The sequence below is a fragment of the Rhineura floridana genome, chromosome 12 (genome assembly GCF_030035675.1).
Source record: "Rhineura floridana isolate rRhiFlo1 chromosome 12, rRhiFlo1.hap2, whole genome shotgun sequence".
Classification (NCBI taxonomy): Eukaryota; Metazoa; Chordata; class Lepidosauria; order Squamata; family Rhineuridae; genus Rhineura; species Rhineura floridana.
This window is the reverse complement of record NC_084491.1, coordinates 14067086-14093195: the sequence shown is the minus strand read 5'-3', so window position 1 is coordinate 14093195 and position 26110 is coordinate 14067086. Positions and strand designations below refer to the sequence as shown.

Genomic DNA, 26110 nt, shown 5'->3' with positions numbered 1-26110 from the left:
TCAAAGAGATTAATATTAAATATGAATAGTAAATTTAAAACATTCCCAAAATATTAATAACGCTTTGGTACAATGCTCCTAAAATTCAAAACTATATATCAGCTTTCATAAAATAGATTCTATTAGCATTCCTTCTGTCTTCCCAAATTCTGATTGTGTGTGTAAATTTAACCATGTACAGAGTTTCCTTAAAAATATTTTTTAAGCAGTCCTCCAGTTAAGGGACCTTCAAAATCTGTCCATATTTAAGCAAGTTCTCTCTTTGCTTTCATCATCAGGTCAAGAAGTTTTGATGTACTACCCTCTATGTACCCCACCTCTATGTACCCCAGTAAGCATCTCAATGCAGACAAAGAAAAGGGATACCTAGTTGTATAACAACATCTGCTACCTTATTTCAATACTTTTAAGGTATCTCAGCCAGTGTAGTGCAGTGGTTTGAATTCAGAAATACAACATCAATACAAAAATAGGTGGTCAAGTGCCTGCCCAAGGGCCCACAAGGCTCCATCTGTCTCTGTTAGTGTCAGACTAGGACCCGGGTTCAAATTCCCAATCACCCATGAAGCTCACTGGCTGATCTTAGACCAGTCACTGTCTGTCAACCTAACCAGGGTTGTTGTGAGGATAAATCAAGAAGTGGATTTGAGGGAACCACGCACACTACCTTGAGTTCCTTGGATGAAAGGTCAGATTTAAATGCAATAAATAAATAAAAATATGTAATCACTTCTACCACATATGTATATTGTGTGCATGAGGTGCCGCAACAGCCAGAAGATACCAGGGGGAGGGATGAACCAGAAACAAACTTGCTAATCATTATTTCAGTAAGACAGTAACTGAAAATTCATTTTTTTTTTGTAACCTAGTTTAAGACTAGGTTATTTTTAAATTGCACTGGTTATAATTTGAATCCAAATTTCCTTCAGATATTTCTTGTCTGTATCACGCATGTGTCTACAAATAATTGTGAGAGAATATCTACAGTGAAGCTAACGTTATAGATACACAACCCAGGGTGTAAAGAGCTGACAGGCATGTAAGCTAATCCATTTTCATTCCAAAAACTCAAAGCTTCCACTTGTTGCAAAGCATTATCGTTGGGAATGGGACCCTGCCTTTTACAGGCAACAAGAGCCACTATAATACATCAGCCTTCTTCAGCCTGGTGTCCTCCAGATGTTTTGGACTACAACTCATGTAAGGGCAACCAGGATTGCCATCTGGGGAAGGCTATTGTCAAGTGACTGAACGTGGGATTGTAAGGAATAAGAGCTAATGAGAAGGGCTTCAAAGCTTAGTAGTTTGGACTCACCTAAGCCATTGATTCCAACTCCTGCTAAGGTCTGGGCTACTTCATCCTGGGTGTCACAAAGCTGAAAAAAGAAGCAGAAATACAGACATGCATGACATTTTTATTCCACCATTCCTTCAAGGAGTTTAGGGTAGCAGACACAGTACCCGCTATTTTCATCCCACAATGATCCTGCAAGGTAGACTATAGTGACTAGTCCACAATCATTCAGCAAGCTTTATGGCTGAGAAAGGATTTGAACCTGGATCTCCATAGCCTGAAGTCCAGCACTCTAGACTAAGGATGGGGAACTCTTTTAAGCCTGAGGGCTGCATTCCCTGATGGTCAACTTTCTGGGGGCTACATGGCAATGATGGGTTGGGCAGTGGATGCGACTCTAGTAGCCCACACACGTCAGAAGTATGTCACATCTCTCCATCCAGGCATGCCAGAGGCATTAGTACAGTTCAAGGACAGTCCCAGCCAGGCAAAAGAACTAAAGGAGGATGGGGAGCAAGACCAGTGAGGGCCATGCCAAACAGACAGAGGCAGTGGAGGCTGCTCCATTAGGGCAAGTGAGGCACTGCCCCACCAACCTCAGTCTGCCCTCGGCCAGCCCCCATCCACCTGCCTTCCTACTTACAGCCAGCCCTGGGGGTGGTCCTGTCTGTCACCTCCCCACTCCTGTCTCAGTGGTTCCCTTGTAGAAGTCAACAGGGAGGAAGATGGGGACAAAACCAGAATTAGGCAGCTCTGTCTGTCATTGGCTCTGGCTCCACCTATTGTTTAGGCTCCTTGCCTTCTGCCCACCAGTGCCAATAGGCACCAGCCACCACTGTCTGGAGGGCCACATTTTGACCCCCAGACCAATGTTTCCTACCTCTCTCTAACCACTACACCACCCTGAAACCTGAAATAAAGCCTGATAAGAGAGGTTAAGGAAAAGCAGATACAGAAACCATTTTACAGAAAGCTATGAAACAACCTGCAGCAACAATATCACTACTGTTTAACTAATACTTATATAAAGATGGTTCCAGTTCTTCAATCCAAAACAACTGACACATTTATTTATTTATTGTATTTGTATACGAAGCTCTCTGGGCGGTTTACAGTAACTAAAAACATTAAAAACAAATATACAAATTTAAAACATATCTTTTTAAAACAATTTAAAAACACATGCTAAAATGCCTGGGAGAAGAGGAAAGTCTTGACCTGGCGCTGAAAAGATAACAGTGTTGGCGCCAGGCACACCTCGTCAGGCAGATCATTCCATAATTTGGGGGCCACCACTGAGAAGGCCCTCTCCCTTGTTGCCACCCTCCCAGCTTCCCTTGGAGTAGGCACGCAGAGGCCCTTTGATCTTGAACGTAGTGTACGGGTGGGTTTGTATCGGGAGAGGCGTTCCATCAGGTATTGTGGTCCCAAGCCATGTAAGGCTTTATAGGTCAAAACCAGCACCTTGAATCGAGCTGGGAAACATACAGGCAGCCAATGCAAGCGGGCCAGAATCGGTTTTATATGTTCGGACCGTCTGGTCCCTGTTACCAATCTGGCTGCTGCATTTTGCACAAGTTGCAGTTTCTGAACCGTCTTCAAAGGCAGCCCCACGTAGAGTGCATTGCAGTAATCTAATTTGGAGGTTACCAAAGCATGGACAACTGAAGCCAGGTTATCCCTGTCCAGATAGGGACGTAGTTGGGCCACCAACCGAAGTTGGTAGAAGGCACTCTGTGCCACCAAGGCTACCTGAGCCTCAAGTCTAAACTTCAGCAAGCAGTGATCTGTCCATGACAGAGGGACTGATGCAAGGCCCCCCACATTCAGATCACCAACACCATGTCCAGTTGCAAAAACCAAATCTAGAGTATGCCCTGCTACATGTGTTCGGCCAATGGCATATTAGGACAGTCCCATGGTTGTCATGGAGACCATGAAATCCTGAGCTGCCCCGGATAAGGTGGCCTTGGCATGGATGTTGACATCCCCCAGAACCAACAGTCTGGAGGATCTCAGCAGTACACCCGAGACCACCTCTGTCAGCTCAGCTAGGGAGTCTGTTGGGCAGCGGGGTGGGCGGTACACCAACAGAATCCCCAGTCTGTCCTGCTGACCCAACACAAGGTGCAACCACTCCAGACCAGTAGTCACATGAACAGGGTGCTTGCAGAGGGAGATAGAGCCCCTATAGACCACAGTAACCCCCCCTCCCCGGCCCTCAGGTCTACCCTGATGCTGAACCAGGTACCCTGGTGAGCATGGCTGGGAGAGACTGACTCCCCCCTGCTCACCCACCCAGATCTCGGTTATACATGCCAGATCGGCTGCCTCATCCACTATTAAATCATGAATGAGGGAGATCTGGCATTTAGGAGCAGCATCTGGAGACCTGAGAGCTGGCTGATAGAGCAACCAACAAACCTGCGGGTGCGGGGAGGACCGGAACAAGGCATAGTCATTAAGTGTCTGGGCTGCGTTCCCCTTACCTGGCAAGTCCTCCTCACAATGCCGTATCTCCCTTGACCTGTCACTACACCAATTGGGGCCCCCTCAGGTCTCCCCACTTGGCTCTGAGTCCTCTCTCCCAGGCACATGACTCAGGACCCACAAAAAGGCAGACAAAGCAGAAGGCACCTCAGCCAGCCAGCTTATGTATCCCCTCCAGAGAAGGGACAGTGGAAGAAATCAGCAACAGCTGGTTGAGTACCTGGTAGCCGAGCAGCAGCAGCAAGCCAGCAGGCAGGCTGGCAGACAGCAGCAGCAAACGGCTCTCCTTCCCTGGACAGCAATGGTCCCCTTCCTCCTGCAGGCACTTGAGCCCAATACACGTACACTCTCTTTACCCAGGGTATACACTCTTTTTAAAATACCTCTTGAATCTGATCCACCAGATTCTCTGCCTTTTCCACTGTGACATCTTTCATGGACAGTTTCAGAGCTCCCACTCCAGCCTGGTAAGCATTAAATACCTTAATTAGGAGGAAAGAAAACAGACAGTTATTTTAAATTTACTAGTCTGTTGCAGTTCTTCAACTTTGTTTAATAGCCAGTCTGCCTCAGCAACGCCTTGCCTGGGCAAGGCACAGAGAGACACCAGGTAAAAAGCAATCTCACAAGGAGCATCCTGACCTATGTACAACAACAGGCAAAGTGGATCAACTGGCAACAGATGTGCCAAGACCAATACAAGTACTGTGTCAGGAAGAGAGATTAAGAGATAGAAAGGAAATTTTAGCCCAGTGTAGCCAATGTGAAGCCTTTTCGACATTGCTGGATTATATCTCCCATCAGGCCTGACTATTAGTCGTGCAGGCTTGGACTGATGGAAGCTGGAGTCCAACAACATCTGGAGAACACCATATTGGTGACCTCCATTCTAGGGTAAGATACTAGAGTAAGATGAGTATGAGCAAGCCCAAAATTGACATGTCAATCAACATTGCAGTGAAAAGAATGTGGTATTTCCACTACAAAGCAGATCCTCAAACAGAAATCCCAAAGAGCAGGATTAAACATAGCAAAAAGGAGTCAGTGGGGAGACATCAGTTCAGGAATACCATCTGATCTGTCTGAGAGGTGTATATCCGATCCAGAATGCCTTGTACCACATCCAGCTTGGAGTGAAGTTCCGCAATGCGTCTTTCTGTTCTTCGCTTGGATTTCAAAGATCTAAGTGCCTAAGAACATAGAGGTACAGTTTTGATCAAAAACCAAGAGCAACCTAATAACTCCCCACCTAAAACAAAACAGTGATCTCAGTGCAGGAGGGCATACAAAGCGGCTGGCTTCCCCTCAGCCTGCAGATAAGTAACCTCAAAGGTTATCCAGATGTAAGTGAATGCATGTCCTAAATACAATACTGGTCTATCTGTAGGATAATCTTGCAGCTGGGACACAGCAAGAAATAATTGCAGCTGTTGCTCATTTCTTTAAGGTAAATAAGCATTTCAGTACTAGAGAGGAGAAATACACAGCATTCAAAAAGTTACAGACCAAGGTCCTGAAATTGCAGTTGGCTGATACAGATAGGAGGGAGGAATCTTGCTGTTGTGTTTCACTTTGCATGTATTTTGTGGTTTTGTTTAAGTGCTCATGTACTGGAGTTGTATAGCAAGGAAGCATTCAGTTCTCTCAAAGCACACACACAAAAGGTATCTGTGGAGAGTGTGTTTATCTCCACAGTACATGTCAACTCTATCACTAAATGGTAACGATCGCCATTCAAAAATATCCAACAGGTCAAGTGATAGTTCTGTAAGCTGGGAAAAGATGATACTGTGCTCTGAATGCAAAAGAAAATGAAGCATTCCTTCAAAAGAAACAGCACCTTGACAGAAGACACACACACCCCATACTGCAAAATGAGCATGTGCATAAACAGCCACATGGAAAGGTCCTTGCACAACAGTGACATGCCCCTCTTCCTCAACAATAGGCTTGGCAGGCACTAAATTCACCAAAACACAAGACCTTCGGAGTAGGGCAGCTTTGGACCTGTATGTATCAAACATGGTAAGCAACCATCAGAAGCCAGTTTTGGTCTCAAGGTCTGCTGCCTAACTAAAAAAATGTACACCAACTTAGACTGCAATCCAATCCACACTTACCTAGGAGTAACTCCCGTTGAACCCAATGGAGCTTACTTCTGAGTAGACATATATTGCACTGCAGCCTAACTAAACTTACCAGCTGTTTTTTTCCAGCTCTGCATGCACTCCGAGCTTCCTCTTTACATCTACAAAAGCAAAGTGTAAGCAGCTCAGTTTCTTATTTATTATGTATTGGTCTTCACGAAAAATAATATCTCTAGGTCAGCGATTCCCAACCTGGGGGTCACGGCCCCCAAGGGAGTTGCGAAACAATCAGAAAAGGGTTGCGAAGATGACAGAATTTTTTTTAAAAGGAACTGCAAATAAAGGTAAGCCACGGGTGGAGTGTTGGCTCTACTCCATTTCTATCTCTATGGTCCTAACCCGCTGCCAGCAGTGTAACCTTTCCCACTCATGATGTTGCTCTCATGATGCTCCCATTGTCGCCTCCCACGGCACTGGATGAGTTCACCCTTCCTGCCTAAATCCACGAAGGGGGAGCGTAGTTGCAGAGTGGAAGTAACACAATTGGCTGTGAGGCGGCTGGAGCTCCGCTGGAGCGGTGTCTTTTTCTGGTCAGCCCAGCCCAGCTACTTGGCCGCCTTTCCCTCCCTTCTCCCTGGCTGGGTCCTCTTCCTTCCTTTCTTCCTCCTCCTCCACCCCAGCCCCCGCTTCCAGCCCTGCTTGCCTGTCATGTTGGCACCGGGAGGAGCCAGCAGGCAACTTGCCGCGCAAGTTCAAGGTGGTTTTCCTCGGAGGGCAGAATGGTCAGTGCAGGGCTGAGGCTGGGGCGGGCAGCAGGTGAGGGCATGGAGGGTGGGAGGTCTCTGGAGCAACAGGAAGCTACACGGAGGCGAGATTACTCCCAGGGTGGTGTTAGTGTTATGCTCTCAAATGCATACGGTGCCTCATAGAATTATATAAGGAAAATCAGGTAAGATACCTCCCCCCCCCAAGTCAACACCTGTGTAAAATCTCATGCCCACAGATAGGCTTTCAGGCACCTTATCTTTCCTGGGTGGGCAGCAGATGAGGCTCAGTGTGTGTGTGTTTGTGATGTCATTCTAGGGAATTTTGTGAGAAATCCTGAAACAAGTTCAAAACTAAAGGCACTGCAGCTGCATGTTAGTTAAGGGTGCGAAACGCTTCTTCCCCAGTCCCAGACATAACGCTGCTGCACCGCCACCTACTAGCCGCCTTCCTCCTGAACTGGATGGCTCGGGCTGAACAGGAAGGTGTGTACTGCAAGCTCTTTTCAACAGAAGTGATTCAGCTTGTATGCATAGTGGTTGCACAGCTTAAAACTACTCAACATACATTCTGTATCTGGTAATTTTCTGCCAGGCAGCCACTACACATGCAATCTGGATCACTCCCATTCTAGAGTGCCTACACTGCACATCTTCCTGCCAAACACGGAGTGCAGGAGGAAGCCAGCCCAGATTGAAAACCTGCAGTAAAGGGAAAAGGGAGTGGAGGCAGGAGCAGCTTTTACCAAGGCTTTTCTCCTCTCTGATGAAGGGGGAGCAGCGCTGGGCTGAAAAAGTCAGAAGGCATGTTTCTTCTTCCCTCCCAGCATGGTAGCTTCTTGAAAAGTAAGAGGAATCCCTTTTCTTGCTGGGGGGGGGGGAGAAAGGGGGGGGAGAAGCCAATGCACTTGTTGCATTGAAATCAAAATATCGAAACAAGTTAGATGTGGAACCAGATTTAAGGTTGAAACTTACATCGCTTCAACCAGACTTCCAATCTCTGACAGTTGCAAAACAGCACCAGCCTTCTCATTAACTCAGTTATACCATGGATGTATGAGCCTGATTTTAAGAACCTGTCAACAGTTAAATCATTGGGTCACCTGAACGCTCTTGGGCTGCATTCACTGTACATTTATTCCACTATTATTCCACTTGAAACAGTCATGGCTTCCCCCAAAGTATGTAGTTTCTTAAGGGTGGTGAGAGTTGTTACGAGACCCTTGTTCCCCTCGCAGATTACAATTCCCAGAGTTTCCTGGGAGCTGGGCTGGAATGTTAAAACCACTCAGGGAACTGTAGGAGCCTCCTCTCAGCACACTTCACAAACTACACTTCCCAGGCTTCTTTGGGGGAAACCATGATTATTTAAGTGGAATAATAACGGAATCAATGCATGGTGTGAATGTGGCCTGGTTTCACTCTTCTTCACATTGTGAGTTTCATCTGAGCAGATTCATTTTGGGAGGGGCCTGTTCTGGAGTCCCTCTGTGTGTGTGCACATCCCTGGGGGTGGGTGTTGGGGGTGGGTGTTGGGGGTGGATATGTGTGTTTTGGGAGCTCTGGGATGTGTGTGTGCATGTTTGGGTGTGCGTGTGTACATATGTGTATGGGGTTGGTGCGTAAAGCGCCTAGTTACCTAGTAAGTTGACTATCCTTCAAAATTTGTTAGAAGTTGTTTATATTCTGTAATCTGCCCTGGGACTTTCTGGTGAAGGGCAGATAATAAATATAATCAAATAAATATCATCATCATATTTGTTGTTGAGATGAATAACAAAATGACATTACTTAACACTTCATTGTGTATTATTTTCAATTAACAGAGACTAAAATTACAACAATTAGTATGTGGGGGTCACAATTTTTTTTGACCTTACAAAGGGGGTCCTGTACTCATAAAGGTTGGGAACCACTGCTCTAGGTGACACTTCTAAGGCTGGGGATGGTTTACAATTCCACCATCATTCTCCCCCCACACACAGCCCATCTTGGTATCGCTACTGAGGGTTCTCTCATATATTTTGTACCCAATGATCAAACAAACCACTTTTCCAAAGATGCCTCATGAAAACAAGGTCACAACTTAACAAATTTTGTCCTATTGTAGTTCAGCAACAGAGATGCCCTTTGCCTTAAGGAGCACAGCTTAGCAATGCCTTAGTTGTGACATAATTGGCAGTTTTAAGGCGATAAATAACACACAGCCCATATTACCTCTCTGCTTCTTGTGCCAGGGATTCCACTTTCTGAGACAGCAGTTGTTCACTCTGCATCAGCTGATAAACCCCAATGTCTACATCATTCACTGGAGACACTTTGGTGTGAAGACCTCGGGCAAATTTCATTATCTGAAAGAGAATTTTGTTATGCCACAAAATCATGTCTCATCATCATTTGGGCCAATTGTCTCTTATTTACCAGGGACAGTCTGTCCTTTCCAATACCTATCACTGTCCCTATTTTTGTATTTTAAGGATATTTTATTAGAGTTGCTGGAGTTCTTCAGATGTCAACCTATTTTACCCTTGTCTACAGAAATTAAAATTTCTTGAATTGTGAGTGGATGCATCTTGTCTCTAATGCAAATATGTAAAAGCACATGCACATAGATTAAGGCACAGCATAGTGTCCAAGCTGTCATTTGACACAGTGGTCAAGACACATTTTGAATATGATGCTAATGAATTCTAAGATTATTGCGTTTTTCTGGCATATCTTTAACCAAAAGAAGAGACATCATCCTGGTTTTAAAAACAGTGCAGGAAGGCTCTTGAAGAGTAAGTGAATGTAGCAGTCAAAGTGGAACTTTCAGCAATGCAAGTTGGGGAATCAGTGATGTTTGTGACAGGGCATGTCATAAGTATGTCCCTATTTTCATTTGTGAAACATTGAGGAGTTGTTACCCGAGTTCTGTGCAATTATGAACTGTATTTTTAGGTCTATATAGTAGTATAAGAAATTATATGGGACAGTGGAAGCAAGACAAAGTGTAAGAGCCTCTGAGTTTTAAATTGGGTTTTAATGTGTATTTTAATTGTGGTTCAGTTTTTTTTAACTAAGTGGTTTATAGTTTATTGTTTTATAAATATAGTTTAATTTGTCTGTTTTTACTTGGTGAGCAGCCTGAAGAATCCTTGTTATAGGATGCAGCTGTATAATTGCAGAAAACAAATAAATAAGTTCCTTGTGTTAAGCTCCTCACACAACCTAGATGAATTTGTTTTGGGTGCAAATAGGCTGAACACAATCAGTAAAGATACAGAAGAAAGAGCAATATCAGTCTGTGCTACAGTCCACCAACATATAGCAAACCAAGAGTTGACTGCACTTGCCTATTTTGTTTTGCACATGGTAAAGGAGTTTCTTTTTCTTTCCCCCCACTCCTCATCCATCAGCTACCTTGTTAGGACAGCACAAAGGGAATTTATACTTCTAGACCAGTGTCTAACCATACATAGCCTGAAGTATGATTTTGAGATTAGAAGAGAAAATAAGATGTCAGCTGCATTCAATCCAGCACACAGTGAGCTTTTGCAAGAATTACAGTATTCATAGCCAAATAAACCCAAATCCCCATAACCTCAGTCTTCTTTTTTTTTTTTTTGGAGGGGGGTGCCATAAAGTTCAGATGGAGACATACCTTATCCCCCGCCCAGAAGTCGTTGTTGCCATTTTTAATTATGAAATGACAAATTCAGCTGAATGCAGTTATCTTATTTTATTAACTAGGTCTTCACCTAAGTGCTGCAGAGATCTTTATTACCACTTTGTTTCATATTAGAGGGGAATGCCTTTTGCTGGATGAGTGAGTACAGGGAAAATGGCCAATGGAAGACTGGCATTACTTGGCCCAGATCACTTCCACACAGAGATAAAAGACAACTCCTGAAGCAGTCATTTTAACTATGTACCTTATTGCCATTTTGCTCCAGAACCGTGACCCTTTTTTCCTTCTGCAGCTGCAGCAACACCAGGCAGAACGTCCTTTCATCCGGACAAATGCTGGTACACAAGGAACGCAACTCTGACAAGCCAACAACAGGATGTGAAGAAAGTGTGGAATTCTGGTACAGATGATACACTTCTTCTGCCTTCTCCTAAAACAAACATACAAAAAAAACCCCATCTGCATTCAGCTTTATTTCTTGCCTCTATTGCAGGTACCAAGTTCAAACCAATACAATACTGCTTACTTAGTATCCCAACATCATTCAGACAAGACAAGACTTTGCTACAGATGTCATTCAGTCCTCACCTATAATGGTCATAAAGTTCACAATATAATACAGAGCAAACTACACTCTAGGGCAGCCTTTCCCAAGCAGTGTGCCTCCAGATGTTGTTGGACCACAATTCCCATCTTTCCTGACCATAGGCAATGGTGGCTGAGGCTGATGGGAGTTGTGGTCCAACAACATCTGGAGGCACACTGCTTGGGAAAGGCTGCTCTAGATGAATGGCTTTTACTGTTCATCCTTGAGAAGGAGTAATTGCAGACTAGACTACATTAGATGTGGGGAACCTTTGGCCCTCCATATGTTGCTGAACCATAACCACCAGCTCCAGCGAGCATGGCCAAGGGCCTGGGATGATGAGAGTTGCAGTTCAGCAACACCTGGAGGGCCAAAGGTTCCTCACACTTGGACTATGTAATCACCAGAAAATCTGTAACTCACCTGCTTCTGGAATCTAACTTGCAGTAAAATAAACAGAATCAGAACAAACATTGGTATGGAATTGTTGGGTCCAAATCTAAGCTCCCTCCCCTTCCCAGAAAGGCGGGCTAATGCACCCCTCAGCCCTGAATAGGAGGGTGAGTTTGACAATTCAATTTACCTGTTTCAGTGGCTCAGCCAGATACCAAACATAAACACAAAGTAGACACACACAATACTGCTTGATCAAGAGGGGTCTCTAAACTGCACAGACAACAGTCTGGCAGGAAAGAGAGCAACGTTTATTAATTGACAGCACCCTTATATAAGATTCATAAGCAAAACAAAGTATAATATTATTAAAAATCATAACAAAGGAAATACAGTATTACAGAGATAAGCAAGCGCATCTGTTTATTCTTGTTATGTTTCTCATAATTCTTAAGTAGCGAGAACTTGATAAAGAACTTCTACACTTATCAATCTAAGAAACTTAATTTGAGATAAGAACTTAAGGAAAGCGAGGAAGAGAGGTAGATTGACACCATTAAGAGATAAAGATAGGGCTAATGTGCCTGCCCACTCAGCAGTATGACGTAAATCTATCGCCAGCAAAGTATTTTGGAAACACTTCTTCCTTTGTGCTGAAGTAGCTACAATGTGCAGGATGTATAAAGTAAAGCAATGAAAGAGAAATAGCAACAGAGGGGACACACTTTATCTCTTTTTCAAGATGTTACAGTCTGAGAGGCGCCTCTGAGCGTTATCTCTCACCAGAGAAGAAACAAAACTTTCTATCATTCATTGCGTCACTGGTTCTGAAAGCAATTTAGTATTTCTGAACAACTCTTGGGGCCTGGAAATAAAATATTTCCCAACAGGATCCAGAAGCTACAGGCCACAAGGAAAAGTTTAACACATCTGCCAAATGAAAAAGGTATGCATTTAAAAAACAAAAGGCTATGGGTGCTACAACGGTATTCTTTTTACCAATTTTTTAAAAGCCCATTTATGTACCATACCATATTAGGCTGCAACACAAGGAGATATCTGATGCAGGCCCAGCTCACTTGGGCCCTTCTCCTCCCTCCAAACTGTTTTCATTCAAACTGGTAATTATAAGAAACTTGTTGTGAAGAACTAGCAGCTGTGTTTGCTTGTTTTCCCTCATTATACCTTTTTGCTACTATATCATGTATTTCAGACTGAAAGCCTAAGAGCCTAAGAGTTTGCTAGTGATCTCAAGTAAACCACTATGGGGGCTTTTTCAGATGGAGAGCAGTACAAAAATACAGTATTAATTTTCACTCCAGTACTCCTTAAGGTTCCCTTCATCTTTAAGGCTTCTGGCATGAAGAGGAAAAGAGAAACTATTAAATATTAAAATATATTTCCCTTCTCCTCCTTTCCCCTATTTTCTCAGATACAATCATGCTTGCGGGTCACAGGGTGAAAAGGAGATTTAGTTTTTTTCTGAAACAAAGGTGTAGCTGACAAAAACATCAGTGTTTGAAACAGAAACAGAGTTCCTATTTTGAAACAGATTTGTTTAGCTGTGGAATTTTAGACAATCCCACCTTTCCTGAGGAGTAGTTGTTCCAGATTTCTCCATTTCCTCAAACATATAACGGCATATGTTTATGGAAGTGAGCTGGCCTACAACTCTTCCTCCACTTTCTGAAGAATTCCTGCTGATTCTGAACCAGAACATGATCTAAAACTGAAATGCAGTCATTCTGTTCATGTTGGACCACTGCAATCTACACGGGTGAGAAAAGTAGCTAATATTTGAATATTTAAGTCTGATGTTGCCCTATGTGAAAAATGTATGCTTTTATAGGAAATATCCTTACTGCAACAAAGCCTCAAAAGTTAAATCAATGATGACTGGCTGACTTATTGTGAATTACACTGAAAACATGATTCAAGTTGCACAACAGGAAGCAGATATTTGAAGTTGAATCTAAACAGGAGATACAATAAAGTGCAGAGATGGAAACTCCAACAGCTTCATAATAAGCTGTCATATCTATTATGTAGCAGTCTGTTAAGCCCCCTTTAGTTTTTCCCCCATGTCGCCTGGCACACAACATTTTTCTGTCTTTGCGCCAGTCCAGAGATTCTTGCATGCTGCTACATATAAGGATCTCTCTCTATCAAAGAGATGGCTGAAACTGTCAGTTCTGAGGTGTTAAACATCTGCTAGATAGTAGGGCAATATAGCTTAAATCATGCCCCCATCCCCAAGCAGCTCACACCATAATCCAGCAAGAAGCACAACACGCAACCCCCAATGCTGGGCCCTCCACCCCATTCAGCACATGCAACCTGATTCAGAAGAGGATCCTAGTGCACAAGCTCCTTGCTGGAGGTTTTAGGCTGCACACATTGTAGGTTATATGTTGTGCAGACGCCGCAACACACGTTTGTGAAACAGTGCTTCTGCTGCTTCAGTATGAAGGGTATTCAAAGCTGTATTCAAAGGGAATGCTTAAACCCAAAATGCATTACATCTTTTTTGTTGCTGTTGTTCATTTGATAGTAGTGTAAAACCACCAACAAAGCCCATAGGACAGTGTTTTTGGTATGAAATAGTTGACTTGCATGAAGAAAAGGTTCACATTGAGTTTGGCATTAGTTAGAGTAGATGATCAGATGACACTCCACAAAGCTAGAGCTATAGTGCAGGCAAGCCAAGAATGATAGTTCTGAAACAGGTTCTCTTTCTGCTGGTTCCTATTTATAGAACTATCAAACAAAAACTAATATTGCACTACACATTCACATTGCATATTGATTGCAATTATAAACAGAACAGTCTAAGTTTTATGTTCAACATCTTAAACTTACCTAATGAAGGACACAAACATTGCATCAAGCTACTAAGAAACAATATCATGCTATTAAGACTTGACAAAACCAAGCTTGTTTATACAACTCAGAACCTGGTTTTTACAAGTTGAAAGATAAGTGTCTTTAAGAGGCTGTATGGCAGCCCTAAAAACAATGATGGTCTCAGAGGTACTATGGCAGAATAGGCAACTTAACTCCCTTTAACAGCTCACACTACATACAAATGTGATCCTTATGTAGCGAAAACAGCACCATCCATGCACAGGAGGAAGATATGGGCAGGCGTATAGAATCATCAAGGTTTGCAGAAGTACAAAAGACTCTTTAGAAACAACCGAAATGCATGCTGAGAATGCTCAGTGGGCACAGAATGCTAACTGGAGGGTGAGGATAGAAAATAATGGAAAACCAGGAAGAGGGGGTAATGGAATGGAGTATTCTGGAGAAGAGCACCCTGAAAAACAGCACTCCACACTGCTGCAAGACCCAGTCATTATAGCAGATGACAGAATTGTTAAGACTGTAGCACAAGGCTATGTGTAAGTGTAACAGGAACAAATTCTAATTGTTTTTACTCTTCAGTTTAACTGCAGAGGACATGGTTCTCTGACCATCCATCTCAACCCTGATAGAGAGCCCTGAGAAAGCGTGATGAGAATTTGCAGTACACCATCAGTGCACTAAATACCCATGTTTCAGGTAATCCCCAACTGATATATGTTAAGTCCTATTTTAACACCATTTGATCTTCTAAACATGTATCAAGAACAGCCTCAAGGGAGGGGCTATGTTTGTGTGAGTGATCCTTCGTGTAATTTTCAGAACGTATATCAAGAACAGCTACAAGTCTCTTCAAGTGTTTCCCACTGCATAAGAGAAACCATCAACTCTCCCCAACATCCTCACAACATGCAAGTCTTAAACACCAAATAAGCCTACCTGAAGTAACTCCACATAGATCAGAATTTCCTCCTCCTCTGGCATTTTGCTGTCACCTAACACACTAGACAGGGTCCACTTCAGCGGCTTCAGAATGAAGACTCCCACGCCCCAGGAGATCCAGCTGCTGTCGACACTGGCCATGAAGTCAGATTCCCTCTGCAACTTGCCACGTCTGACGGAAGAGAAATATATAAATGTTTGACGTTTCAGCAAAGGGAATACTTATCTAAATTGACAAAAACTACCCTTCTATGACTGCCAGGCTGCTGATGCTTCCTATTGAGGAAGAGTAGGTATGACAAATGCAGAGGACAATGGTTTTCAGCAGGTGAATTGGGAGCTACTACCAGGTCGTGGCCTGACCTACAGTGGGTCACAACAGCAGCACTATCACCATACAAATATATAGTAAAAAATAAAAATAAAAATAGAGAGTGGGTCCTAAAATGCATGTTTGGGTTAAAGGTGGGCTCCAGGTCTGAAAAAGCTGAAGTCTACTGCTGTAAAGGGTTGATATTATGGGGACTTAAGCATATCTGTCTGTAATTTGTATGCAGATGGAAGGGCCCAAGAAGGATCTGAGTGCTAGAGACCTTGAAGCTGTGTATAGAGGGTTAACACTGTGAGAGCTGGAAAAACGAACATCAGATATTAGAACAGTTGCAACAATGTTTACATTTTATTGGTATAATGAAGTTCAAGAACCCATATTTGTTATTAAGAGACACAGAAACACTATGAAATCCTACTCTGTCTTCCAATGTATCTTACTCTTCCACTCATAAGAGTGATATTGAAGACAGATATTAGACTTGTGTATTTTGGTATGTTTGTATATCTATTACAATAATATTGACTTATGAATATCTTCCTTTTCTTCCCCATTTTTGTAAACTATCTTTGAACAACCAAAATTAAAAACAACAGTGGGAACCAATGTTAGCACCATAAAAGATAATATGTCAGGGTCACTAGAAAATGCTGGGCACATTGATATTGTTATGTAAATTTGAATAGATATTAGCAGAGATCGGCAATGGTCTGAAATGTGTGTGTGCCAGTGTGTGCGTTTACCTAAGTAGCAGGCTTTTATCCTGCATTGAGATCACTGAGACTTAAGATTTAGTAAAATAAGAAAAGCTACTTTATTTATAGAAATATATAGCAGATAGGAAAGGCATACCTAGGCTCACAACGTTGGGAGAAGCGGACAGGGCAGAAGGAGGCGTGTGTGCGACGGAGTGAGAGGTTATGCCCCAAGACCTCTCCTATTTGAGGCTACCGTGCCCGGAAGTGGGCGCTGAGTCAAGTTGCAAAGCATGTCTAGAGTGCAGTTAGGGATTGTAGTTAGTTAGCATAGGGGTTTCTATGAGGCGCACAGCCTTTGATGTATCCATTGCTTTAATAAAACAAGAATTGATTGCACCCTCGTCTCCGACTGGTGTTTCTCACTCTGAACTGGACACTCAGTCACAGTAGGAAATAATTGCCAGACTTTCATTTTTAAGAGATACTCTCACTCATTCCATGATTCCAGATAAAGATGTGAAGTCCCAGATATGGGGCACTGAGACAACCTGCAGTCAAGTAAGAGTCCCAGACCCAGTGTATAGGACCCAGTGTATAGGACCCTGATACAGACTACAGGAAAAGAGAAGAGGATTGTCAACAAAAATCAAACAACAGATCTGGAGAGAACTTTCCTCGCCCCCAAGGAATATAATCTCAATGCCACTGTGGGAGTTTCAATGACTAGTGCAGAATGGTTACAAAGAAGGTATCTTTTACCCAGATGAATTGGGATACGTATCTACAATACCATCAAAAGCAACAGTCGAAAAGGTACTTGTCAAGCCTACAGAAGGAATTGGCTCTGCCTTTGTGGACAAGACTGGGGAGCTGAACCAGATCACTGAGTTAAACTGACAAGCATCTTACCAAGATGGTCCCTTAACTAGAACCCTTAATTCTCAATTAGATGTTTGCCCATGGGTTAATCAGAAAGCTATGGATACAGCAAGCGACCAGCTTAAAATACTCACATGGAACATAGCTGGAGGGGCCTATAAGCAAAGTTGCCCTGAGGTTCTGGACTTTTTAAGAGATGTGATTTTTATCCAGGAAACCTGGTCTACTAAAAAATTTTATCTGGATGGGTTCTTGGTAAACGACGCATTGGCCGAGCCCAGCAAAGGAAAAGGTAGACCTAAGGTAGGCTAGGCAATATTGATATCTACATCTCTTCGAGACTTCCGGGAAGGGTGACTTAGCCTGTGCCTGCTTTTGAGACGGGCTCCTGCCTCAAAAGAAGCTTATTCAGATATATCAGTCAGATTTTTTTTTTTTTTTGACTGATTAAACTTCTCCCGGGTAGGGAGAAACGAAGAGATTAACCTCAAAGCCTATTTTTGTTGGGACGACCAGATCTCATTAATTTATGGGACGAGGTCCAGCCGACGAAGGTGGGACGGATTTTCAACAACAAGCTCTATCTGATAAAGCGAACGTTCATCTTATCTTCTAAGAGAGAACGCACTAACAGGCAAGCACCCTTCTTTCTATATTTTTCTTTTACTTGACTTAAATTGTTGCTGTTTAAAAGAGATTTGCCAGATTGATCGGTTTTTGACATCTCACTGGGGAGCCATAACTTCTCTCTGCTACTCACTAATTAATAGCTTATCTCTGTTTTTGTTGCAAAAAGCTGTCCTGGATTTGCATTCTAAAGATATACACAGAAGAGGGATTTCTATTCCAGATTTTTATTTTGAAGAATATTATATTGTCTGAGACTACTCTCTTTTTGGTCAATTTTATTTTGACGAATCTGTTTCCTGACGACCGCCATTAATTGTTTCGATCCTGGGAACTGCATTTTGTTTACTTAAGCATGGAGAGATAAGGCTGTCTGCTCTGTGTATACTGTGATGTCACCAAGTTTGGAGTATTAACCCAATTGTTGCTGAAATAAGAAGTGGTTTTCCTATATTTTTCTTTTAAAATGGCAATTAAGAAAGTGGCTGAGAATCTGGAAATAACTATGTTTCAGAAAATAATGGATGAGATTGAGATAACGAAACAAAACCTGCGACAGGGTTGTAAGGAGTTGAAAATTGAATTGAGTAAAATGAAGCAGGAGATTAAAGATATAGGGGTCCCTGTGAGAGAGGTGACCCTGGAAGGGGTCCCTGTGAGAGAGGAGACCCCGGAGATTGGAACAAACGTGGAACAGGAAAAAGATTTGGAGTCTATGGACTTTAGAAACAAAATCTATTGTTTGGAGACACAGGAGATTAAAGACATAGGGGTCCTTGTGAGAGAGGAGACCCTGGAGACTGGAACAGGGGTCCCTGTGAGAGAGGAGACCCTGGAGACTGGAACAGGGGTCCCTGTGAGAGAGGAGATCCCGGAGATTGGAACAAACGTGGAACAGGAACAAGATTTGGAGTCTATGGACTTTAGAAATAAAATCTATTGTTTGGAATTCAATGTTATCTCTGAAGAAATTAATGAAGATTCTAGAGATAAAGTTATCAATGGCATGGATAATCTTCTGGACTGGAATGATGTGATGGAGCCCAATATAGAGAAAATCTATGGAATTAACTGCAGCCATGTGACAATGGAAAAACTTTCAAGAGATGACCCAGTGTATTTTGAAAAAAAGAACAGAGATATGATTTTACAGCAGTATTTCAGCAACCTATTCAGAATGGATGGCAAGAAAATATTTGGGATAGAGGTAATTCCCATCAGACTCTTACTATATGACTATGGCTTTGACAGCAAGATTATTATGGAATACTGATAATGGAAGATTGGATACTGAAATTACTGGACTTAACAAGACTACTGAAGATGGAAGATGGAAAATGGAACTAATAGGGATAATAGAACAATGGCTACTGAAATTACTGAACCTAACAGATTCTGATGTGATGGATTAATTGAAATGTTTATTTTGACTATGGTTATGACAATAAGATTATCATAATTAGTAATGAGATGGATTAATCGATATGCTTATCTGGAAAAAAAAAATTGATAGATATATTTCTTAAAGAATTGAAACCTCTCTTTGACTTTTTGTGGAAAGAATAAAGTAATGTTTATGAGATTTGATGATTAAGTAAGATAACTACTGGAGGAAAGTGATTTTATAATATGACTTAAGAGACAGGATTGTTATATATTATAGACTTATAACTGATTTGATCTTTGACAAATGGGAAGTCAATATTTTACTCTTTATTTTTTATTTTTTATTTTTGTTTTTTTTTTCTTTTTTTTTTTTGTTTAACTATTTTTGATTTTGTTTTTTGTCTTTGAATGTTTTATGATTTCGTCTTGTATGTTTTATGAAAAGCTGAATAAAAATTATTGAAAAAAAAAAAAGATATCTACATCTCTTCAATCAAATATTAAGTGGCTTGGCCCATGTGGAAAAATCGCAGTGGCTGGCTTATTGGAGTTTAGAACGATGTCCTTTTTGTTGTTTATATCCTCTCCCCCTTCAAGAAATGCTATAAAACAGGCCTGGAATGATTTGGAGAAATATATAATAGAACTAGAATCTACATATCCCACAGCGTATTTAATTATAATGGGAAACTTTAATGCAAGAATTGGCCCTAACAACAATATACTTTTTTCATCTGGTCTATGGGGGGCAGCAGACATTGAGAACTATATTTTTAGATATGATAGAAGGATCTTAAGGTGAATTACAGTGGAATATGCCTGACGCAAATGGTGGGCCACCTTGATCTTTTGATTTTGAATGGACAAAAATTTTGACAACTGTGCAGAATTCACTTATGTTTCTGGGCATGGAGGCAGTGTGATTGATTATGTACTGATTTCTCAATCCTTGTCTAATTGGATTACTAATTTTACAGTAGGTGATAGGCTTGACAGTGACCATTTATCTCTTAATTTTACTCTGTTATCTGTTGTAGCCCATTTGACGCTAAATTTCAGTATCAAGATAAATCTCTTAGCCTTAGACATAGGAGGATTTACTGGTCAGAAGAGGTTTTGAACAAGGTTGTCGGTTTTCTTGGTTCTTCTTGGGGGAAAGATTTAAAAATTCACATTTCAGGAGCTATTGAAGTTACCTCTGCTCTAAACGATTATTCATTGTTGATTTCAGCCCTGAATATGGTCCTGAAGTAAAAAAAAAAAACACCTCAGAGTGCTCCTAGATGGTTTGATAAGGAATGCTATGCAGTTAAGAGGCAATTGAGAACGGTATATAATCAATATAGCCAAGAAAATTCCTATGTTTTACCCCAAGAATATTATACAATTTTTAAAAAGTATAAACAACTTCTAGCTAATAAAAAGAGACAAGCAGTTCAAAATGGGTGGAAAGCTCTGATAGATTCCTCTATAAGTAGCAATTCTTTAAAAAATTGGTCACTAGTCACTGATGTTTTAGGTTCCTCAAGCTCAGTTTGTTGTAATATCCCTGCTGATATTTGGGAACATCACTTTTCTGAATTGTTCGCGGACGTAAAAAAGTATCCATCGAAAAGCCTTCCCACTACAGATCTAAATGTTCTTCCACCTTGGCCTCCGGTCACGCAATCTGAGATAAAGTCTCTGATTAGTCGTCTTAAGTCTGGTAAGGTGCCGGGAATTGATGTATACCCCCAGAAATGTTGAAGGTTCGTAAGGATTGGTGGGGGGCCCTATTGGCAAATCTGTTTACACAGATTAATTCTGGCAAATTTCCTTTGGCTTGGCTCGAGGACATTGTAATACCAGTCTTTAAGAAAGAGGACAGAGAGGACCCCTCAAACTATAGACCTATTAGCTTATTCTCAGTAGTGGGAAAGCTGTATGCCAGCTATTTAAATATAAGATCGGTCTCCTGGTTAGAGAATGAAAACATTTTGGGCAAGGAACAGGCAGGCTTCAGAAAGGGTAGATCTACAATTGACCACTGTATACAGTAGGAGTGCCTCTTCCCAGCGCTCCACTTCCCGACATTCCGCTAATGCGGCGGCTTTCATTTTCAATTTTAAAGCCGATTTTGCGGCATTTTCGTGCGACGCGCCCCATTAAAGTCAATGGGGTTCCGCTTTACGGCGGGGGTCCACAACGGAACTCACCATATAAGCGGGGCCCTACTGTAGTGCTAAACCATCTAGCACAGAAATATACGACTTCTTTTGGAAATGGCCTGTTCGTTGCCTTTATAGATCTGACATTGCCTTTGACTCTGTTCCAAGAGAAAATTATGGGTTAAGCTATCCCACTCTTCTATGGATAAGAGATTGCTTTATCTCATTAACTGTCTCTATCAGCGTGCGACGCTCCGTGTAAAATATGAATTAGATGGAAGTTTGACAAAATCTATTCCTGCCACCAAAGGGGTTCGGTAGGGCTGCATACTAGCCCCCACATTATTCAATCTTTATTTAAACATTTGAGCAGAGATTCGTTAGCTACAGATTTTCATCCCCCTAAAGTAGCTGACCAAATGCCCATTACTGTTATATGCCAATGATACCGTTCTCATGTCTTCGTCAAAAATAGGCCTTAAATGCCTACTTCATGCTTTTATGACCTATTGAAAAGCAACCTACTTACCATTAATTTCAGTAAAACAAAAATTATGGTTTTCTCTCAGCATACATCAGTGGAAAAGTGGATAGTCAATGGACAGTGTATAGACCAAGTCAAGCAGTTCAGATATTTGGGTATTATGTTTTATTTCATTTTATTATGTTTTATTTCACACTTTCTTGGGCTACGGTTTGCCGTCCAGACAGCACAGAACACCACTAAGGCCATTCTTCGTTTTTTTTACGTTGAGAGGCCAATACATACCTGCTGCTATCCAGGTATTTAAGTCCAAGATCCTGTCTCAATTGTTGTATGGAGTTCCAATTTGGAATCAAGGATTTCATTCAAATGTGGAAAATGTCCTTTCAAACTTTTTAAGATCCATTTGTGGAATGCCAAGGTGTGTTTCTGCTGCAGGCCTCCAACCTGAGGCAGGCCTCACATCAACTGTTTGGTCCCTAGCCTTTAGATAGTGGGTTAAAGTCCCTAGGTTATTTAAACCTTCTTCGGAAGGATGTTTTTATTAGCTCATGGTCTAAAACCTTTCTTGCATCTGTTAGGTGTCTCTGTGGATTTTCTTTACACACAAGAGTTTAAGACGGTAAGATTGGTTATAGAAAAACGGATTAAGGACATTGATTTCCAATACTCTGTCAAATGCTCATAAAACCTGTTCACCTTTGTATGTAGATCTGAGCTTTGAATTCCCTAAACACGCTATATATCTGGATAATTTGACCATCCCAAAATACCGACATGCTTTTTCCAGAGCCAGATTTAACTGTCTCCCTTCAGCAATACTAGAAGGACGTTATCAAGGTGTGCCTTATGAAAATCGGTTATGCTCCTGTAGTGATGCAGATGTTGAATCCTTGGCTCTTGTCTTTTTTGCTTGTAACTTTTATAGGGAAGAACGTACTACATTCCTTGGTCCTATTACGAAAAAGTTTCCTGGTAGGGTCTTTGGACTGGTATTTGAAACATCTTTTGGCTGATACCAACAAGCTGACCACAGAGCTAGTAGCTAAGTTCCTTTTTTCAGTTCCAAGAATAGATAAGATGGTCCTCTCTTTCAAACTATAAAGTTATTATTATTATTTATTTAATTTGTATCCACCCCCTTCCTCCCAGCAGGAGCTCAGGGCGGCAAACAAAGCACTAAACACTATAAAACATCATAAAAACAGATCTTAAAATACATTAACAAAACAGCATTAAAAACATTTTAAAAAACAACTTTAAAAAAGGGTTAAAACATTAAAAACATAAAGTTCCATTTTCAAGTCATATTTATATTTATTATTGTATATTTTAAATGTTTTATAGACTGTTTTCTTTTATCTGATTATTTGCCTTATTGGGTCTGTGACCGTACAATAAATTGAAATTGAACTGAGTGTTTTCCAGAACATTTTTCAATTCAATATTTTCCAGAAAAATCCACATTGCCACTGAAAAGTAACAGTCACTTGACAATGTATACCTCCACTTCTATGGGGTCAATTGGGTTCCTGTTTCGTAAGTTATCTTTTCAAACATTTGCAATTATTTAAAATTTGCCCACTTCTGGGCTGACACATTTTTCATTACTGGACCATACAATACATGAGACTGTAGAACATATTAATTGCTTTCGTGGCATGGATGAAGGTGGAATCCTTAACTTACAATTGCTATGCCCTTTGCATCATTAGTGGTGGTGTTATATGCCTTCAAGTCGATTACGGCAACCCTATGAATCTTTTTGGATATATTCATAGGGTTTTCATGGTAAGAGGTATTCAGAGGTGGTTTACCATTCCCAGGCGGTCTCCCATCCACGTACTAACGAGGCCTAACTCTACTTAGCTTCCAAGATCAGACGAGATCGGGAGTATTCAGGGTAGCATGGCCGTAGATGAGCATTGTTAAGCCCCTCTTAAACCAAAGGCTTTTTGATATTAGAAGTAACATTCTGAATGAAACATACATTATGACTTTATTTAAGTATTCTCTCTATTAACGCGTCTGCCTAAGGTAGGGGTAGCCAGTGTGGTGTCCACCTGATGATGTAGGACTCTTACTCCCCTCAGCCACAGCCAGCATGGCATATAGTCAGGGATGATGAGAGTTGTAGTACATTTTGGATATTGTTGGACTACATTAGCTACTTCTGAAGTAAGATGTAATCAAAGCTCAGGACAACTTGGGACCAGGTTATGTAAAGCAGAGATAGGGAACCTGTGGCCCTTCACCTGTTGTTGGGACTCTAGCTCCCATCAGCCCCAGCCAGCATGGCTAATGTAGTCCAACAATAGGTGGAAGACACAGGTTCTCCATCCCTGATTTTAAAAATTGCCTACATCCACATGAACTTGCTCAAGCCCTAAGATCAGCCTCTGGGCCCTGCTCTCTGGCCTGCCACTAAGTTCAGTCAGGTTGGCAGGTACCAAGAACAGGGCCTTTTCAACTGTGGCCCCAGACTCACGGAATTCCTTCCAGTGAGAACTCAGCCCTCTTTCTTTTGACCTTTAAGCAGCTCTCAAAGATTTTTCTTTTATTTCATTAAATTTTTTATTGATCTTGTTGCTGGCTCCTTATATATGTTATTCGCTTTGTTACGTTTGTTAATCACTTTGTTTTTGAAAAGTTATTGTAAGCCATTTTAGAGGGTTTTCCCCTATGAGGGGAGCAGGAAAGAAGAGAAATATATTAAATACAAAAACAAAGTCTTGTGGCACTTTAAAGCCTCTAGTTACCATCCACAAGTTAGAGAATGATGAGAACAGGGGGGAGGGGGGAAGCACAGCATGGTTACCTCTGCACCTTCCTCCCTTGCCTGTTTAGTGAATGTGATATATACTGTACATTTCCAATGAGGTCTAAAGTCTGTGGAATGTTTTTGCAAGGGTCAAATGTATACAAGATCAGCACAGTGACCATTCACAACAGCAACTTCCAGAGGTCTAGCAGTGTTTGTCTGCTGCAGGAAAAACAAAACAAGAGTCTTGCAGAACCTTAAAGGCCGACAGATTTCTCTGATGCCACAAGACTCTTTATCACTTTTATTCACAACAGCAGAGTTTATTTTATTTATTTCCAGCATTTCTAACCTCATTCTTCAGCCGAAGAGCTCCCTGAGTGAACTTACAGATGAATACTTAGAGAGAAGTAACTGGATACATTTTTCCTAAACGGAGTTGATCTGAGCCGAATTTCACTACCATTTGATAAATGGAATTGGTAGCTGTTCATCTAAATATAACGGACAACATTAATACACAGACATTATAATGGATGTTAAAAAGAACTGAACTATAAGTTAAAAAAAGGTAAACGGGGAAAAAGGGCGAGTTGGGCTGCCGTCCACACACACACACACACACACACACACACACAAAATACAAAGGGGAAAAAATCATATGCTATATTGCTTTTCCTTATCTCATAGTTTCCTCTCTCCCCTCCAAGTCATACCCACCACCGGTGAATCCGCCCCCTCTCCGTCGCTCAGTAGTGAAAAGAACACTCTGCACGCACTCAGAGGCACTCTGTAAACGGAAAGGAGTCGCGAGGTTCTGCGGGACCACTAGGCCCCAAAACCAGAAGTTTAAAAGCTCCACAGAGACGGTACCTGAGCAGCTCGCGCAGGACAGTGCCCAGCCCCAGGGGGACGCTCCCCCGCCGCTCGAAGGCCTGCTGAAGCTCGCGTAAGCAGGTGCAGACCCCTCCCCGGCGACGGCCCCACTTCAGCACCAACTCGCTCCAGAAGCCCATCTTGCTATCCCATTCGGTGGCATTGACCTCCCGGCTCTGCTTAAAGGCCGAGAACAGGAAGGCCATGCGCTCTTCATCTGTCTCCCACTCCGGGGGCAGGTCGCCCTCTGGGGCCGGCGCAACTCGCGCCTCCTCCGGCGAAGACATCTACGCAAGCCTCCGGCTTCGACGGTGGCCTAGCTCCCTTAGCCTCTCGCCGGCCGGGCGTTTCCTCGGCGATGGAAAGGCGCATGCGTCTTTCGCCCCATTCAGCATGCGCACAGAGACACGAAAGTAAAGAGATGCGATTCAGTTGTGTATAGAGAGAACTTCCTAGTTTCTTAAGATGCTTTTTTTTTCCTCTCCCGGGAATGCAAGTGAGCGCTACCCATGGGGGGGGGGGGGTTAGGCGTTAAATATTGCCTTGCCGATAACGTCAACACAACCCGTTATGCTCAGGCTCGTTGCTTGGAAAAGACTCGGCACAAAGACAGGTCCGTGATACAAATTGAAATATGGAGCAGGGACTGTGATGAAGTGGCTTACAACAACCGTGCAATGTAGTCTTGCTTTTAATATCGCAGGCTAAGAGGCGAGGCGGGGAGTAGGTTGGATCCTAGCCAAATATCCCACACACAAGATTTAAGGGTTGCAACAAAAACCTCAGTCCAGTGAAGCCTGGAGCAGCCATGTTCTCTAAAGAGCTAGACA

At 42.1% G+C, this 26110-nt stretch overlaps 1 protein-coding gene across 2 annotated transcripts in view; it reads right to left on the bottom strand.

The window, feature by feature from the left end:
• CHMP7 (charged multivesicular body protein 7) overlaps window positions 1-25774 on the bottom strand; it is a 33073-nt gene extending 7299 nt beyond the window's left edge. Inside the window, exons 1-8 of one of the 2 annotated variants that reach the window (XM_061592563.1) lie at window positions 25278-25774; window positions 15089-15263; window positions 10553-10738; window positions 8856-8989; window positions 5987-6035; window positions 4858-4977; window positions 4171-4269; window positions 1319-1379 (exon numbers count right to left, since the gene is read on the bottom strand). In XM_061592563.1, coding sequence (XP_061448547.1) covers window positions 1319-1379; window positions 4171-4269; window positions 4858-4977; window positions 5987-6035; window positions 8856-8989; window positions 10553-10738; window positions 15089-15263; window positions 25278-25567 — 1114 coding nt within the window. In that variant the 5' untranslated portion in view covers window positions 25568-25774. Of the gene's footprint in view, window positions 1-1318; window positions 1380-4170; window positions 4270-4857; window positions 4978-5986; window positions 6036-8855; window positions 8990-10552; window positions 10739-15088; window positions 15264-25124; window positions 25224-25277 lie in introns of those variants that run through there. The other variant, XM_061592564.1, reaches the window with a different exon arrangement.
• Window positions 25775-26110: the final 336 nt, after the last annotated feature.